This window comes from Nanorana parkeri, unplaced genomic scaffold (genome assembly GCF_000935625.1).
Source record: "Nanorana parkeri isolate BGI_ZX_2015 unplaced genomic scaffold, ASM93562v1 scaffold1031, whole genome shotgun sequence".
Lineage (NCBI taxonomy): Eukaryota > Metazoa > Chordata > Amphibia > Anura > Dicroglossidae > Nanorana > Nanorana parkeri.
The window spans coordinates 258,887-278,178 of NW_017307299.1; the positions used below are offsets into that span (position 1 = coordinate 258,887).

At 42.3% G+C, this 19,292-nt stretch overlaps 1 protein-coding gene across 1 annotated transcript in view; it reads right to left on the minus strand.

The window, feature by feature from the left end:
- NHSL1 (NHS like 1) overlaps nt 1-18,289 on the minus strand; it is a 194,046-nt gene extending 175,757 nt beyond the window's left edge. Inside the window, exon 1 of the mRNA XM_018567328.1 lies at nt 17,935-18,289. Coding sequence (XP_018422830.1) covers nt 17,935-18,226 — 292 coding nt within the window. The 5' untranslated portion in view covers nt 18,227-18,289. The remainder of the gene's footprint in view (nt 1-17,934) is intronic.
- Nucleotides 18,290-19,292: the final 1,003 nt, after the last annotated feature.

The window sequence follows — 19,292 nt, forward strand, 5'->3', positions numbered from 1 at the left end:
AATGACTTAATAGATTATTTTTTATTAAAGGGTCACTCCCTCTAAAACAAATACTTTTTGGTGATACTTACACTACCTGGATACAATACAATACTTACACTACTACTTCATTCAAAATGGCACCAAGCGCAGTAATGTGCATTTGATCACACTGGTGAAAATGCTGCATGCATTATTCTTGGTTCATTGCAGTGCGTTGAGATATATTTGAATTTATTGCAACGCACATTAACAAGCATGCACACCACAGCAAAACAGGGCTGATGTGCATGGGCCTTTAGTGTGCTGTTTTTAGAGTTCCCACTGCCAGGGAAGAGCTTTTTAGAAATAGACAACAGCTACTGTGTGCTTTGCCATGTGGCCTACCCAGTGCAAAACAGCCTCCATCTGCAATGTGCTACATGTTGGTCAATACATTTTATTGCTAAATTGAATAGTCTTTAAAAATGTTAGATAAGACTCTTAATTTGCTCTTTTTCTATTCTGTTTTGTACTACGGTAAGGACATGGAATGTGATCAAATGTCAGGGGCGAAGTATTTCATATGAGGCCCACTTGGCGCAACATTTAAATATGGTTAAAGGCAACATCTTATACAACACTACAAAAAAAGAAACAGCTGAAAGCCCTTTCTAAATGTGACTACTGTGCTTTCTGTATGGATGCCACTGATCACAGACTGCTATCATAGTTATATATTGTGGAATGAAGAGATGAAAACATCCTTTTATACAGCAGGATGTGAGCAGAGGCATAACTCTGTGAAGTCAAGGAAATTAACCAACCGGAAGCGTCTGATGAATAAAACTTGAAGCAGGCCCTGGCTCTTTCATTTCCATGGTACATGCCCTCTACAGAGTGTAATAAACCTTTGCCCATTTCATGCTGCAGTCCTTTGAACTAAATGCTTTCATGTAAATCTCAGGTGCTATAAAAAGTATCTTTATTGTGAAATGGCATTGATCTTATTTGTCAATACAACAGGTTTCTAACTGATAAGCCATATGATGATTAATGAATAATAGTAAGGCTTCAAGCAGAACTTTATCAAACAGAACAAAATCGGCTTGAATGAATGCTCTATTCCCCTAAAAGTACTGACCTCACTTTGCAGAATAAGAAATGCAGCCCAGCTGTATCAGTTAATAAAAATTCATGATCTCTACTGCACCTGCACATCTCTTCTTTCATTATAGACATTGCTGAGATGCCGAATGAAGACCTCTCCCTCACAGTTGTGCTGATGTCATAGGCAGCTGCTCCTGCAATGTAGGTGCCAAAGGAGCTGAAGGTGCAGGCTTCATGTCACTGTACATGCGTAGGATTTGATGAAGGCATGGGGTAGGGAAGCACATCCATATTATCAGCAAGTGAACTGCTCTGTTAACTGATTAAAGGAGAACTATGAGGTGAGTGCAATGAGACTGTCACAGGTCGGCTCGGTAGATCGGGAGGTGAGCGAACACATAGCAGGTTCGCTCACCGCTCCATCCTGTCACAGCTCGCTGCCGTGACAGGGGGAGGGGCTGGATTCCCCTCTCCCCGCTCCGATCTGCCAGCGCTGACTGGCGGAACGGACGGGGGAGGGGGCGGGTACAGCTGGCTCTGCCTCTAGATAGGCAGAGCCAGCTGTCACTCACGCAGCTGGGCGGATCCCGTCATCTAAGTCGGGATCCGCTCTGGCTCCGGCGTCTCAGTATACCGCGAGCTGTAGCTCGCGGTATACTGAGCTTAGGGTAACGGGAGGACGCTAGTTTGTGTCCTCCCGTTACCCTAAGGAGAACTATGGGGAATAACACTGACCCCATAGTTCTCCTTTAAAGCTCCTTAGAACAGTGGTTCTTAAACTGTGTAACCTCAGGACCTACACTTGTCCTTTGTCATTAAGTCACGTCCCATGCCGCACCACACTGGAACACACAGCATTGCGGTACCGCATGTTCCGGTGCGGATGATCGAACTGTGGGTGGGAGGTGTGTTTGGGATGACATTCAAACGAATGGAAATGCAACGTGCCACCTGCAACAGAACGGATGGTAGGTGCGATTGCTTGGAACAGTGTGTTAGTCGCATGGAACTGTGCGATTAATGCACTGTACTAGTTGAACAGGCCCTCAAAAACACTGACAGACACACAACCACAGACACAGTCACAAACTGACAGACAATCTCACACACACACATACACACTCCCAAAAAAATAAATATGTTTTTCTAAGTCCCCCTACCTTATGAGAATTTGAGTGGATCCTTAGCCTGCTGTGCTGTAATGGAGCTCCATTCATATGTGCATGACTTGTGCAGCTCCTTTGAGTACCCTGTAGAGGTGCTGGGAGCCAGAATGTGACATGAGTAAGGTCCAGGCACCTCTACAGGTCACACAAGGGAGCTGTAAACAATGCACATATGGATGGAGCTCCCTCGTGGCCAAACCCCCCGCCCACCCCACCTCAAGCTGACACAGCATATTTTTGAATGGCTGCTCGGTGCGAAAACTGACAGTTCTGTGCTAGGGGGAGGCTAAGGATCATCTCACCTAGGGCAGTGGAAGGCACGAGGCGACCCACTGAACATGGGGTTGTGACCCACTTTTGGGTCGCAACTCACCAATTGAGAACTACAGCCTTAGATCCACCAACCATGTAAAGCTAGGGCCTTTTCTGATTGAATACAAACTGAATGGAGCCTTCTGACCTCACTATTCCTCCCAACTTTCTGAAATGAGAAAGAGGGACACCTTCCAACACAATGTATTTAGGCAATGGACACACCTCTAGCACGCCCCCAGTTATGCGGACCATAAGAATTTATATTCCAAAAACGATTGGGGAAAACCCAGAATTGTTGTTTGTTCACCATTACTTTTCCTTTATACTGGCTTTTCAAAAGAGTAAGAAAGATAATTAAGATAAATGTTTTATTGTAGAATATCATTTTTGGTAGTTAAATAGTAAATTTGTATAGGTATCTGTATATCAGATCAAAAAGAGGGACAACTACACAGGGACAACTTAGGAGAAAAGAGGGACAGAGGGATTTGGTTCCAAATGAGGGACAACTGGGAGGTATGTCTAACATTACATAACACTGTTAAACCTAAAGGTATTGTCCTAAGACATTGTAAGAAAGTGATCTAAAGAGACAGGTGATTTCATGTTGAGTAATCGTTTACCTAAGATTGTAGAAAAACTATTCTTATGAAAGATCTTAAGTAGACAAACACAGCTCTCTAGAGTTGGAATGTTTTTGCATGTCTACTCTGTCACCCTAATGCAAATGTACAATTGTAAATACATTTCCTGTACCTGAAGCTCAAATTTGATATTTCCTGGAACAACTGCAAGTCTGTTTTGCACTTAAGAAGGTATCACATGGAGAATAAAAATCAAATGTATTAATTACACAGGTAAAATATACATTACAAACGATCCTCATGCGAGCTAAAAATAGTTCAGAGTACATCGACAATCATTATTTTACACATTTTATTTTTTCAATACACCATTTTTCAACAAAAGCGGATGACATGTTTCATAGATTTAATCATCTTCTTCTGTAAAAGGTCTCTTCAATGTACAGTTGATCTTACAATATATCAATAGTAACTAGCCAGTAAAGCAGATATAGAGAATCGGAGGTGGAGATCTGCTTTACTCATTGTTGTTATTTACTCTAGATACTAAGAGCTTGTTCACACCAAATGCAGACCATTTTCAGTTGTGCTAAACACCTGAATTAACATGAGAAAGTTTGAACACTGTAGGACTGGCATTGGAAATATATTCCGGGCATAGACAGCCAAACATACAGGTTAATAAAATGAGACAAAATTCAGGAGGTAAATCTGATTTATGTATCACTCAGCTGTAGGTCATCAAATCATCTCTGAATTCATACTGACACTGCCCTTCCTTCTGGAGAGTGCCTACTGTTGTTCCCCATGGTCCCTGTGTGTGTGTTGTAAAGTAGCGACCGCTCCAAGCTCGCTCCTATGATAGACTACAATCTCACATTTAGTTTAATAGTTTGTATTGAGATTGTAGTCCATCACAGGAGAATCACTGATCTGAAATAAGACTGTGTATTAGAAAACCCAGAAATCCTTATCCAAATACTCGATCCTCAAAGTGTTGCGCCCAATGGATCAGCATGACAGCCACCCCACTAACTTTTAAAGACGGAGAGCTCAATGGCTGCCTGTATGTGTTTCTCGTAACAGGTTTTCTTTCAAATGTTAACTGTGCTCTTAAAGGAAAACACTCAGTTTTCAAAGGAAAACTCCACTCCACTCCAAACCCATTTTGTAACGCAGTCTTATGAAAAATGACCGCTCCAAGTCAATATGCCGCCAACTCTGATTTTGAAATACTGAAAAAAAATTCAAACAATAGCAACCGTGGCAACCCTGGTGGAGTCCCCCACTCCCCTCATTTCCTATTTGGCTCACTGCTTTTCCCAGAGATCTGCACACAGCATGTTTTTCTCTTTACAAACATCGAGTTCCACTCTAGCACATAGTATATATATAAAGTCAATTACTTAAATCACAGATAAGCTGTAATATGTTCATGTTGTTTCAAATGTCACCTTTAATCTGTTTTAATCTGCAGCTTTCATAAAAGCCCCAGTCTGGGGTAATTTTCACCTTCCACCCTGTAACCCACCCTGCATATTTGCTTGTAAAGCAAGTTTGACTGACCTACGTTTTTGGCCAGGTCCCATTTCTGGGCACAGGGGTCCACTTATCCATCTCTGCAGATGGTCTTTCACCTGCCAGTTAGAGGGGGGTGCAAAGGAGAGGCAGGAGGGGTTCTAGTGTTATCCTGCAGATGGGCTTTACAAGAATATCTGGTGATCCTGCTGTGAAGGTCTTTTTTTTAGGCACTTCCAGTTTTAGAGTGATAACGCTCTGTATGCATTTACAATTATGCTCCCGTGTTGTCACACAGATAATTATAGGTGGCCGCGCCAACATGCATCGCCATCAGGAAACCCACCCTGAGAAATGGTATGCAGTCATCATTGCATGTATGCAAAAAGGAAGTGGCTTAAAGGAGACTGCAGCAGATCAGCAGCACTGAGAAACAACCAAGGACGAGAAAATGGTAAATAAGAATTTTTTTAAAACGGTAACGTGACACTAAACTCAGGAGTTAAATCTTAAAAATGCATTCAGGTACCCTATCTATTAACAAAAATGTATCTTCTTTGTGTATCACTCAGCTGTAGATCCTCAAATCATCTCTGAATTCATACTGACCCTGTCCTTCATTGTGGAGGGTGTCTACTTGTGTTCCCCATGGTCCCTGTGTATGTTGTAAAGTAGTCAAGCTCACTCCTGTGATGGACTACAATCTCATGTTTACTTTACTAATATGTATTGAGATTGTAGTCCAACATGGGGGTGAACTTGGTGCGGTGGCTACTTTACAACACACACAGGGACCATGGAAAACAAAAGTAGCCACCCTCCAGGAGGAAGGACAGTGTCAGCACCAATTCAGAGATGATTTCAGGATCTACAGCTGATTGTTACCCAAATAAGATACATTTTTGTTAATGTACCTGAATGCATTTTAAAGAGCTAACTCCTGAGTTTAGTGTCACTTTAAGTACCATATATCCCTTTCATGAAAATTTTCTTGTAGCTCTTTTAAAGGCTCACATAGCCTATACATAAAAACCATAGCGGCATAAGTGTCCATGTTGCTCAGATCACCCAATCAGATTTCATCTGTCATCTTTCGGTATGTTCGTTTAGCTTTGTACAACACAGACACTTTCCATTACTCCAGTTTTTTAGATGAAGCCCAAGAACAGCTTATCCAGCATCCTGTGAAATGGAAAGTTCCTTAATCTGACACTAATCTGGTTGTAAGGTTGACATTCTATGGTATCAGGCTGTGGGTACAATCAAATCACATTATTAGTATAACCCGAAGCTGCCTTTTAAACTTGAAACAGCAAAAATAAAGAGGAACAGTATCCTATGAAAAGAAAAATTCTAAGAATGACATGAAGCGGATGCCACACAGTACATAGTAGCTTGATGAGCTGGAAAAGAGAGATCATCTGACATTTTCATGTATCCTCTATGATTATCACTCATGGCCAGAATGGGATTATTTCACTTCTGTGCACTCCAAGGTCACTAAACAGCTGTTGGCACCTGGTCATTCCATTCTCAGTGTTAACACCAGAACAAACATCTGGTAGACTGCTAAGGCTCCAAAAACTACCCCCGTGTAAACAGGTCCCACAACAAAACAAAGTTCTTCACATCACCCCCTAAACACTTTTTCCTGTGGGAAATGAAAGGCGAACACAAAACTTTGCAAGCTTCAAATACATTGTAACAAATTCAGATAACGGTTTCATAAGACAATGTTGTCCAGTTCTTTTACTAAAGCCCATCTCCAGGCACAAAAAAACATACCCTTGCAGTGGGGCTACACCCGTACTGCAAGGGTGAAGTGCTCATTTATGTCTATCAGACACTTAAAGCTGTTCTACTTACCTGATTCCCTCTCCTGTTAGTTCCCTTCAGGCTGCTAGACCGGTCCCCACAGCCAATCTGCCCTGGGCTCCGGTGGTCTAAGGACTGTTGACATCATTACATCTTATGCAGGTCCATTGACATACATTAGATGTGAGGACACTGAGAGACATTCCTACATCTGGAGAGGAGCAGGAAGAAAAGAAGTGAGTGCTGACAGCCATAGGAGCTGGTATCAGGTAGGTAAAACAGCTTTATTTGAGTCCCCTAGCATTTAACCCTTGCAGTGTAGGGGTAGCCCCACTGCACAGGTACGTTGTTTCTTAGCCCGGAGATGGGATTTAAGAGCCTGTTCACACCAGATGCAGTGCGTTCCGGACGGATTTTGGCTAGAACGCACTGCCTCGCGTTGCGGCCGGCTCACTTTTTTGTGGGGCAGGAGGGGTGTGGCGGGCCATTGAAGTGAATGGCACCGTAGCCACGCCCTCCGGCCGCAATGCTATCAGCCACACGGGATCGCAAGACACTTTATGCATGTGGTCCGGTCCAGTGTAATCAAAATAGTGCTTGCAGCATTTTGATCGGACCGCAGGCATAATGTGCCGTGCGATCCAGTGCGGCCTATCGCATTGTGGCCGGAGGGCGTTGCTACAGTGCCATTGATTAACCGTCATTAGTGGATCACAGGTGAAACGTATAAACTCCTGCAGACTCTTCCTCTAGCCCCTGTCTGTACCGAGGTATGGACGTTAATGCCCGTTTCCACATATGCCAGCAATGTACACTGAGTGCACATGAAGCAGGCATATGCAGCTGATGTATATCAACACAGGAACTTACATTTGTTAGCTTTCGTCTTCATATCCTCATGGAAATTTCTGCCTCTGTGCTGTGCAATAAATGTGTGTATATCTCCCCCTCCCGATAGTGCATTGTGTGTAAAGGCAGAGCAGGTGTTTACTGTCTCACTACAGTGTGAGACTGAATTTCCTGTGGAAAACACTTTGTAATTTTAGGCTTCAGGCCTAATAAGTCCTTCAGAAAAAAATGAAGAAAGCCTGCAATGTGAGTCATGAAAATGTGCACATACATACATCATCGCTGCAGCTCTTCATTACCACAATAAACGCCAATCACTAACAGAAGTGGAAACGGACTTTAACTCGGAGCAGGAGGAAGTTGTCAATGGACTACAAGTGCTCTGACATCACTTCATTGAAAAGTACGAGTCCCTCTACCTTAGGGGCAGATGGCACACAGACTGTGTGAATAGATCTGTGAATTAATGAGTGATGTGGCTGCGCATACAGAGCCAGGCACAGCCGCGCCAAATTAAAAAATATACAAAAGCCTGTGGAGAGAAGCACCTCAATTCAGGTAAGTAAAGGGTGGTTTGAGGGTCGGGGCTACGGTATGGCACCATCTTCCATGTTACGCTCTATATATGAGGGTTACAACATTCTTTGGTGGGTTTTCATTTTACATGGTTTTATTACAAAACCAGAAACATGAACAGCCGGATCTCAAATCTTATCCGAATTTTGGCTTAGACTATGGTTGTTTGTGTATGCATGTGTGTTTATAAAAAACAAGGATGCCTTGTCTTACACTCTGTTTACTCACCAACATGAACAATATGAATTTCATTTTTGAAATTCTTATTCAATGAATAAACAAAGCATGACCTCTCTGATGTTGTAATAGTGCAAAGTATGATTAAGTATCTGACTTGTCTGTAATTTTTCTGATAATAAGGCACCTTCTGTGAAATAGTAGGCCTTGACACAAAGAAGCATAGGGGTTAAGCCAACATAGCCCATTGCTTGTGTTAACTTGATGCAAGTGACCATTAAGGTCACAGATGTTACAACGTCCCTGCTGTAGTAGACTTAACAAAGGAAACAAAGGGACCAAGTTATTAGGTGACAAATCCAAAGGGAAAGAGGTGATTTTAGACAAATGTTGAGATGGACTGTTCAGCTGCTGTCATAAATCACTGATATACTCAAAGAGGATAACTACATCTTAAATAAATACATTCTGCCAAAGACACCCTAAATGCTGACCAATGTATCTAACTTTTCAGATCAATATTTAGACATGCATTGTATAATATTTAGACTCATTATTATGACAATCCTAAAAATAAAATGTCTGCCACGGCCCTGACAATAACACAAGCTACTGCAAATGTATTCTTCATCAAGGAATATCACAACATGCAGCAGCACCAATACCTGCTACTACCAACAGGAGAGTATTAGGTGCATTGTGTGTTTAATCCTTGCCATTGGCCTTTTAAAAGTAACTCAATGACGGGAGGCGGAGATGGCTGTCCATCATGTGATCACTGTGACAGCCAATCACAGCAATCACATGATCAGGAGACCTTCCCTGGCACCCGATTGTAAACAGTGACCGGGAGCTGATGCTGATTACCAACAGAAGGAGGGTATTAGGTACATTTGTGTTTAATCCTTGCCATTGGCCTGTTAAAAGTAACTCAATGACGGGAGGCGGAGATGGCTGTCCATCATGTGATCCCTGTGAAAGCCAATCACAGCAATCACATGATCAGGAGCCCTTCCCTGGCACCCGATCGTAAACAGTGACCGGGAGCTGATGCTGACAGCTCGGTCACTGTGCTGAGAGAGTGCACTGAACATACTTCCAGCACAGAACAGTCGGCCCATATATGGGACAGCTTGGTATTAATGCTCACTTTTTTTTCTACCGCATATCTGTGAGCTCTGCTGGAAGTGGTTAAAGCAACCCTGAAGTAGTACTAAAGTACCAGCGGTAAGTAACAGCAGGCACAATTACATATCTTTATAGCTCCTGGCCAATGGAAAGGTCGAGCAGGTAGGAGGAGTAGGGACAGACTTTTAACCAAAAAAGATTTCCGTACCAGAATATTGGACTCAGGGCCCCAAGGTCAATCAACAAGAAAGAGGAACTGATGTGTAGGCAATTGCAAGACCCTGATATTAAATACCACTGTCACTTTAGGAGCTTTATTACTATCTTATTTCTGCTCTAAGGTTAAAGGTTAGCTCTAATTATGAAACACATGCTGAGGATTTTAACATAATTGCATCAATAACAAAATAACCTCTTGCTCTGCCTTTTCTTCCCCTATGTTGAGGTTCAGGTAAATACTGGTGGTTTGTTCATCTACCATCTGAAATGATCCAAATTGCAGCCAAGAAGGAAGCTTGGGAACCTGCTTGATTTAAAGCAGACCTTTTACACTCAAAAGTAGAATTCTACCAATGCATCCCTCTAAGTATGATGATTAATAATAATAATATAGACATGTCGGGTGTAAAATGCTGTGATTTTGAAATACTTACACTTGCAGAGCATTTACTTCCTGCTTTAAAAGGGCAAAATTACTTCAGTTATCCAACGCAATGCACACTGGGATTGCCTTGTCATCAACAGAGCATTGCTGGGAAATATCATCTGTAATCTCAGGAGATCTCAGGGAAAGGCATTTTCCTCCCCAGAGAGTATGTGTATGGTCACATGTCCTAGTCACATGTCTAGTCACATGTGCCAGAAATCCAGGAAGCAATAGGAGAGCTAGAAATCTGCCCTTAGTAAACATGGCCACTGTTAGAAGACTGGGGAAGAAAAGAAACATAAGGTATGTAAAGAATACAAAGCCTGCAATTATCTAGAAGTTTGTAGATTGTCCTTATTAAACATTTCTAAAGGTGTCTTTGTTGTTATTTTAATGATATGGGTAAAGGTCCTCTTTAATGCATGAATGGTTGTTTCTATGCTACACTGTGCTTATGTAATCTGTGGGGAAATACATTGCAAACTGCTTAGAAGACGACTGCCCTGTATAACTTTAGCAAAGCACTGTCCATCCCTCCATCCTATGTGAGCCCAGACAGGCAATTAAGAAAAGGAGACTGCACATCTAGGGATCCTTGACGTCTTTTTTGTTCTCAACCTCAGTCTGAACATGTTGATCTCTGCATTGTACCAAGGTAATGACTGTAACACAAGCGCAGATAATGAGTGATGACATCTCTACACACAGGGCTACCTGTAATATTATACCGCCTGTGGGTTGTATTTAATAAATTGCAACTACTGAGCAAATTTAGGATAAGCATAGCAACCAACATCCCCTATGAGAACTATATACTTTAATGCGATATCCTTTTTCTACAAACCATAATATTTCCAACTATTGGACCTAGTAATTAAATCATGCCATCAAAGGGTGGTTTTTGGTTCTTTTTTTCAGCAGATTATAAATAAATTAACTTTAATAACAAAGTGTAAAGAATCAATAAGCAAGGCTTATTATAAATAGTCTGTTGGGAACTTACCTATAGCTGGGTGTAAATGTACAATAAATGGCATATGCTTTCATTCATGGACTTTTTTTCTAGTCTGTGTTACATGAACATTAAATCCCTTGAGAAAATAGTATTTTGATTTAATAGGAGTAAATGTAAACCCCCACCTCCCAGGCTGACAAAACTGCACACAACACTAACTTAGCTGTGCGGAACATTTTAGAAGTTAATTTGGCTTTTAGCTCTGCCACTGCTTTTTGAAGTGGTTAAGTGGGCTTAACTTCTAAGATGTAAGTCACTTCCAAGAACTATAATTAACCTATGCATGATTAATATGGTATATTTGAACCGCATTCTCCATAGATGGAAAGACCATCCTCTGTGCTATGCATCCCTACTGGGGATAAAAGCAAACAATGCCTATCAAGCTCCAATTCCAAGGGCACGGTTTATTTTTCTTATAGACGTGCTCAGGATATTTGTTCGTAGAAACAATCTATGGTTTCTCTCTTGCTACATTTTTCATGTGTTATGAGGGTTAAGGAAAAGTCTCCAAATCTCCATTTTTTTTTATGGAGCCGGGATAATTTCCTGCACCTGTGAAAATACATTCATAGAAACTCTATACTATCCCAAAGAGGAATCCTGTGGTCAAGGTATGCTGCTTAAGCTCCCTGCCAGCATTTCTCGTCTGACACTTGGAAAACCTTGCTGAACCGTGTCAGCTGCTTCCCACTAAAACCACACCTTGTTGTATGTTGACTTTTAAATGCTGCACAATGACAACACACCATGCTGATTCAGCTTGTAAGCTGTTTGAATATTTATTATACAAAGAGTTAGATCAAGGATTTGCTGCCAGTTTACCGGCTTTTGCATATGTATTGCACCATTGGTGGGATACTATAGATTGCACTTCTTAAAGGCAACTTGTTAGATCGACATATGCCACAGTTCAGGCTCACAATCAGTGCTGGGGGTTGCCAATGTTTAAATGCTGGAAGCAGTACTAGTCCTTCAGAAGAAGTGGTGCTGCAGATAAGTGATGGAATCAGACTATGGCTGTCTTTATTACTCAAGAGGAGCAGGGCCAGTGGGAGCACTGATATACAAAATACTTTTCAATGGGTTAATGCACTTTAATGGAACCTAATGCCCGTCCCCAACTCTTTTTAAAAACCACATATCTACTCACCTGTCTGAGATCTGCCAAGAGCTTTTCTGCGTGGCCTGTTTACCACAATATATTCTGTCCTTGGACATCTTTACTGTAGGGTCTGGCTCGTCCTCACCGCATGTGAGCCATGATCTCTAATCATTATATTGGATTCTGCTCATCCTCGTGAATTTATTTTTCAGAAGAGGTTGGTTGTGTGTCAAGCAGACTGCACAACAAAGATCTCAGTGGGGTGGGGACAGGTACGGTAAGTATGTGGTTGTCAGGAATCCAAGGAAATTGTATCATGGACCATTAAAGGCAAGTGCACTAAAAATGAACTTATCCTTAAAGCAAACGCTTGAAAACATTAAATGCCATATGCAACCAATCAGCAGTCATCTTTCATTGTTTTGACTGCTTTAAACAAACAAATGTTAAATACAATCACCCTAAGTTTTTAAACTTTGAACAGCGATCAGTGGCTTATGGATGCAATACGCAGGTCCCTACAGACAATTCTCCCAGCCCCAGGTACTCATGGAGATATGGACCTTCGGATGCTGCTGAAGTAGGCCATACACAGCAAATTAAAATGTAAACCGTAAGCAGGGGGAAGAAGAACCCCGCAAATCAGGTAAGTGGGGGAAAGCAGTTTGAGGGTGGAGGCTGTGGAATGTGATCATGTTTCATGGGTATCACATGAAACATGGTCACAAAGGTGAACTTAGCCTTTAAGACAGCACCCTAGGACAAGTGTGCAGATAGGGAATTCTGCCTTTACTTTTTCTGATATGCACAATTGTTCTAGGTCAGAGACTGAGAAAGTATTGAAGGAAGATGAGCCACAAGAGACCCAGGTAAGGTCTCAGACATTTTCAAGAAAAGCAGCAATATCAGCCCTATATTTTTCTTTCAGAACAGGTTTGCTTAAATAAACGTCCCCGATAACCTTAAGGTATGTGACTAATGTACCTAAAATATGCAAAACAAGTTCAAAAAAGTATAATTTCAGGAAAACTGCCCACTGAAACATTATCCTGCTATTTCAACTATTGCAAGCATGTAGTAAGACTTCAACCAGAGCACAGGCACATTTCTGTTCTTTAAATATGAGCTTCTAATAACAATAAATATACACCAAAAAAAGCATATCTGGGTGAGGAAATAAATGAACCATGCTGTGGGATTCCTGCAGGGCATTGTATGGTGAGGATTGCGAATCAATTAGTTTTAGAATAGACACAGATGTCTACGATGGCCATGCAGATAGTCCCCATCATCACTGCATTTTAATTTGTCCATACACTGTTCGATAGTCATTCGTAAACCTTCCATGTATGGTCTTTCGAACGAAAATCGAACAGTTGATGGGAACCCAACGTTTTTTTTACTGTAATCCCGCTCGAATTTTCTCAAAGGGTGAGGCTGGAAAAGTTTTTTCGAATTGAATGAAAATCGATGGATTAGTGGCGTTTTTGTATGAAAAACAAGAACACCGCACATACGCAAACGAAAATTTGTTCTGTCGATCATCAAAATCCGGTGAGTTAGTATTGCTAATGAACGATTATCGAAATCGGCATTGGTCTGCGCTTAATGGGCTATTTGAGCTAGAATCTAACGAGGCTTCTTGGCAGCAACGAAAATTTCCGATCAAAAATATATAGGTGTATGGCCAGCCTTAGGCTTTCACCATAATGATGACAGACTATTAATTTTAAAAGCCTGCAGTGGTATGACATTGATCAAAAAGGGGGCCCACAATGCAATCCCCCTAATTAACTCAACGGTTACTTTTGACCAATTTTCGACATTCTAACAGTTTTTATTGACAACTATGTTTGCTTGCTAACACGTGTTTCATGTGTTGCAATGCACATTACCACACCTTATGTTCACCCATTCATTTCCAAAAAACTTCATTGGCAGATATTTGGGCCCCATTACAAATACATTGGATGCCCCCACAAACACATGGACAGCGAATTAAGTGCATTAAGAGGCATGAAAACATGCTTCAATCCGCGTGCTAATGTGCCTGCATAGATGTGAATCCAGCCTCAAGCTGAGCAACCAGGATACAACTAGTTGCTCCAAATCTGGAGAAAAATACTAGGATGGTTCACAAGAAAAGCGCACTTGCACACCAATTCAGAATGTCTTTTTACCCTAGATCTGTTTATCACTAGCGGAACACCAAAACTGGATATACTTGACTGCTGCCATATCTCAAACCTTATGGTATGTTTACATTTTGCTAGACACACATTAGCAGCGAAAAACAACCTGTTCTACTATCAGAATAATAATAATGGAATCATAAAGCTGTATATTGACCTCCTGGACTACTCAATGTGTACATAGTAACCAGGAATAAACAATATTCCAGGGATGCAGCAATGCAGTATATTTGCACAGCATGAATTATGAAAATGAGTCTTGGCTCCTAAGCATGTGCCTGACTACGTATGATTGTATCTCTTATCACAAACTTATCACAAAAATAAATATTATAATGTAAGCACTGTGCTGTTTAATCAGCAGCAAAATGTGATATTCAAAAAGTTATATACTCAGTAAAGACTATAACCAAATATCAAGAGAGTGAGAGAGAGGGAGAAAGAGAGAGGGAATAATGTTGATGCAATTGTTACTAGAACAAGACAGGTGTAAAAGACCTGCCATTGCAAGAGATGATCCGGGATCTTTGTAAATTTCTGATTGTTTCCATGCTCAGATTGACAACACAACTATCCCTCCCTCTCGCCATGCCAAGGTGCTAGGTGTCATCCTTGACTCGGACCTCACCTTTCTTCCCCACATCCAATCACTATCCAAATCCTGCCGCCTTCACCTCCGTAACATCATCCACGTACTTGTTATCTCTCGCCTCGACTATTGCAACTCCCTCATTATTGGCCTACCTCTACACAGGCTATCCCCCCTTCAGTCTATCATGAATGCTGCTGCTAGACTCATCCACCTAACCAACCGCTCAGTGTCTGCAACCCCCCTCTGTCAATCCCTGCACTGGCTTCCAATCACCCAAATGATAAAATTCTAAATATTAACAACCATTTACAAAACCATCCACAACTCTGCCCCCAACTATATCTCCAACCTTGTCTCAAAGTATCACCCTAACCGTCCCCTTCGCTCTTCCAAAGACCTCCTGCTCTCTAGCTCCCTCATCAACTCCTCCCATGCTCCCCTCCAGGAATTCTCTAGAGCAGTGGTTCTCAACCTGTGTAACCTCAGGACCCACATTTGTCCTCGGTCATTAAGTCGTGACCCAAGTCGCAATGCAATGGAACGCACAGCTTTGCGGTAGCACGCGTTCCGGTGCAGGCAATAGAACTATGGGTGGGAGGTGCATTTTTGATGCCATTACAAAAATCCACCCACTCTCCATACCTTATGGATCCTCATCCTGGGGTCCAGTGTGGCCTGCTGTGCTGTGATGGATCTCCATCCATACGTGCAATGCTGGTACAGCTCCCTTGCATGCCCTGTAGACGTGGTGGGAGCCAGAATGTGACATCACTCCAGTCCAGGCACACAAGGTAGTTGTATGTATTGATATAGCTCCCTCACGGCCATAGCCCCAGCCCATCTCACCTAAAGGAGAACACTCTGCACTGGGCAGCATATTTTGAATGGCTGCTTGACGCGAGAACTTACAGTGCTGCGAAAGGGGGAGGCTGAGGAGCCTCTCACCTAAAAAAGTGGAAAGCACACGTCGACCCACTAAACACAGGGTCGCGATCCACTTTTGGGTCACGACCCACCAGTTGAGAACCAAGGCTCCGGAGTGTCTCCCATCCTCTAGAACTCCTTTCCCCAACCTGTCCATCTATCTCTTACTCTGACTGCCTTTAGGCAAACCCCAGAAGACTCATCTTTTCAGGGAAGCCTCAAACTAACCACTGAACTATCACTTTCTCAAGCATTTGATCCCCACACAGCTAACTTGAATTGTAATTGTAATGTCTTCCTTATATTGTAAAGTGCTGCACAAACTGTTGGCCCTATATAAATCCTGTATAATAATAATAATTATTATTAGTAGTATTATTATTATTATAATGCTGTCTACCCAGTTACAGGAACATACATAAAGGCTCCTGAATGAGTCAGATGACAACACAGTGGCCATAGTATGATAATGTCCCTTCAGTAGACTTGCAAGACTCACATTACTTATGGGCCCAGCATGCTGCTGTATGCCAGTGGTTGTCAATTTACAAGGTATCGGGGGCCTCAAATGCAACTCCTGATCTCTCCATATAGCAACATATAATATTTATATGTAACGCAACAAAAGACTGCCATGTAGTGAAGACCTACTAGAGCAAATGATTATAGATTATTCTACAAGACAGATTGGAGACTAAATTCATGCTGTAGGAGACAGTCAGAGACTAGACACATGTTACTTAAAACTGCTAGAGATTACTGTTATTAAAGACCTTCTTTACAAATCAATGCTCCCTCTACTGACTATCAGGCTTGAAGGGATGCACTTCAAACACCAAAGGGCCACATTCAATATATATTATATGTACTGTTACAGAAGACTGAAGACTAAAAACTCACGAGAGGAAATGATTAGAGACTGTTCTTCAAGAGTAGTTGAAGACTTAGGTAATGCTGTACGAGACAGTCAGAGACTAGGGACATGTTACATGAAACTGCTAGAGATTACTGTAATTAAAGGTCCTCTTTAGAAATAAATGCTCCCACTACTGACTGCACTCCAAACACCAAAGGACCACAGTTTGGGCACTTTCAGGGTATGCAGTGAGAGACTACCACTGGCTACCTTTGGCATCGATGGGAAACTTGTTTTTTGTACACAAATTATCTTAGGAAATTCTTTAACAAGAATCAGCAGATAATTATTTATAGCTGGCCGTTGGCTGATGCCCAAGAGAAGAGGCAGAAAGCAATAAGCCTGGCACATGCACCTACAAGTAAGCAGAAGATGTAAGGACATGTTGTGAATTGTGACAGGGGGAGAAGTATAGGTCTAATCCACATGATTGGTGGTTAGGCGGACACAGGTGAGCTTGTGTTTGACAACATAACACAAGAATACATTTTTTATGGGTGGTAGGGTACGCAATAGGTTTCGACATACTATGTAAGTAGGTGTGTTCTCTGGTAATTACAGCAGACGGGTGTGTATTAGGAGACAAAGTGCACCGAGGAAGTTCTGTACACATAATTATATAACTGGCAGCATTAAAAGTGATGGACTGACAAGATCTATTAAAAGATTTGATTCCTTGAATATTTAAAACTATACATCCTCACAGAGGGGAACTACTGTATCTGCTCTGTATATTTAAAGTGGCTGAGCTGGTCATATTAGCATTAGTTTAAGTGCTGTTTATTGTTAGTTGAATGGAATTTATGAAGGTGATCTAGTGATTGCACCCTAAGGCCTGACCAGAATATATGTGAGGTGTAATGACAAAGGTCTACGGAAAAAACAGCTGAGATGGTGGGCCAGAACTAGTCAAAGTGCGCTGAATATTTGACGCAGGCGAACCTGCTTTTTTTTGGGGGGGAGGGGGGTGCCAAGTGGAAGGGTTTAATATGAAAGATGCAACAAGTGCAGTCATTGTAAACAAAAATCCCAAGTGCGATTTTTCACACAAATAGTCTCCCAGTTTGCGCCTCCAAAAAAATTGTAAACAAATTAAGTTTCCCAAAATTTGTCGCAATGGAGGTGCGCCCCGAGGATGATGGCGTATGACAGTTACATATTCTACTATGTGCCAAATAAACCATATGCGCTGCAACATGTGCCAAAGTAAGACAATTGTGTGACAATCTTTTCATAAACAACCGCAATCTTAGTTCATCTGTCGCAATGTTTTAGAAAAAAAGGTAGGACTATCCCTAACAAAGAATAAGAGCAATGTGACAGGTAAACAAAGAGCTGAAGGACTTACGGACTGGCACCTTCCTGTGGTCCAGGTGGGATACAAGGTGATGGAGGGATGCCAGACGGCGCTGTAGGCGGGCACTGCGTTCTCCTAGGGTAACCGCCTGCCCATGGATGCTGCTAAAGATGTCCTCCGCATGTCTAGACAGATCAGACAGCTGCTGGATGATGCGCAGCATGGAATGGACACTGACTTCTTCCAGGGAGGCTAACACCAAGGCTGATCCATCTGTTTGCCCATCAGTGCCACCCAACCTACACACCTGGGTAGGCTGCACTGTCCTCAGATGAAAAGGCATGGCCAAGCAGCAGGTTTCAAGTTGTATCCTAGTGAAGACACTCTATCTACATCCACACAGCTGGCATCAATTCCAGGTATTGTTATGACATGTGCCAGCCATCCAATTCAGGGTTTGATCATAACAGCAGTAGCCTCAGAGAGGGTCATCTATTGTGACTCACAGACCATCAGACTTCATTTGTATTCCTGACAGAGTTATCCCAAAGAAGAGCCGGTGATCAATAGGCACAGATTGAAATCCACACTCCTATATCCCAGGCAAAGCAGACAAAGCTTCCCATTGGAGAGTGTGCTTCTCCTAAAAGATCCGACATGTGAAGAATCAGCTGAGATGGGTGCTGTGATCCCGAGGATATTCCCTTTAATCCTAGGGATGATGTTGTACAAGCTCCGTGCAGGGGCGCAGACAAGTCACAGCATCCTCAGTAAACTTTCAGCGATCTGCTAGAAGAAGACGAGGGGGGAACTTAGCAGGCCAGCCGGTGAAGCTGTGCCTTGTGTTTCAAATGAAACAGGAAAAGAGGCAGTGTGGATCCCTCCCTCCCTCCAGCTCCTTCTTCTCCACCTCCTGTGTGTATAGTGAGCACACTTCTAGGGAGGGAGGGGAAGGAGGGGGACTGTCCCAGGCAGGGAAGGCAGCCACAAAGGACAAGGCAGACACCTGTAGATCAGGAGCTCCTCTCTCCCTCATATACACTGCACACATACAGGGACCGCTGTGTACATAAGATTGTACAATCTGTATTCTTATAACATCCGAACCCTTTACCTTCTACAAGACAGTCTAATGAATACTTCTCCTCCGTTAGCTATAGACAGCACCAAAACAGACCACTGTCCTCACAGGCTCCTCCTGATGGCTGCACAGTGAGGGGAATGTATCTAATCCGGAGTCGTTGCCTATAGTAACCAATCAGCTTCTCTCTTCAGCTTGTCCAGTTAAGCTTTGAAAATGAAAGAGAGAAGCTGATTGGTTGAAATGCACATCTGCTTAAGGTCTTGTCTGCTCCAGTTTTGAGAAATTTCCCTCAGTATGTGCCAAAGATCTGCATGTGGCCCCAAGG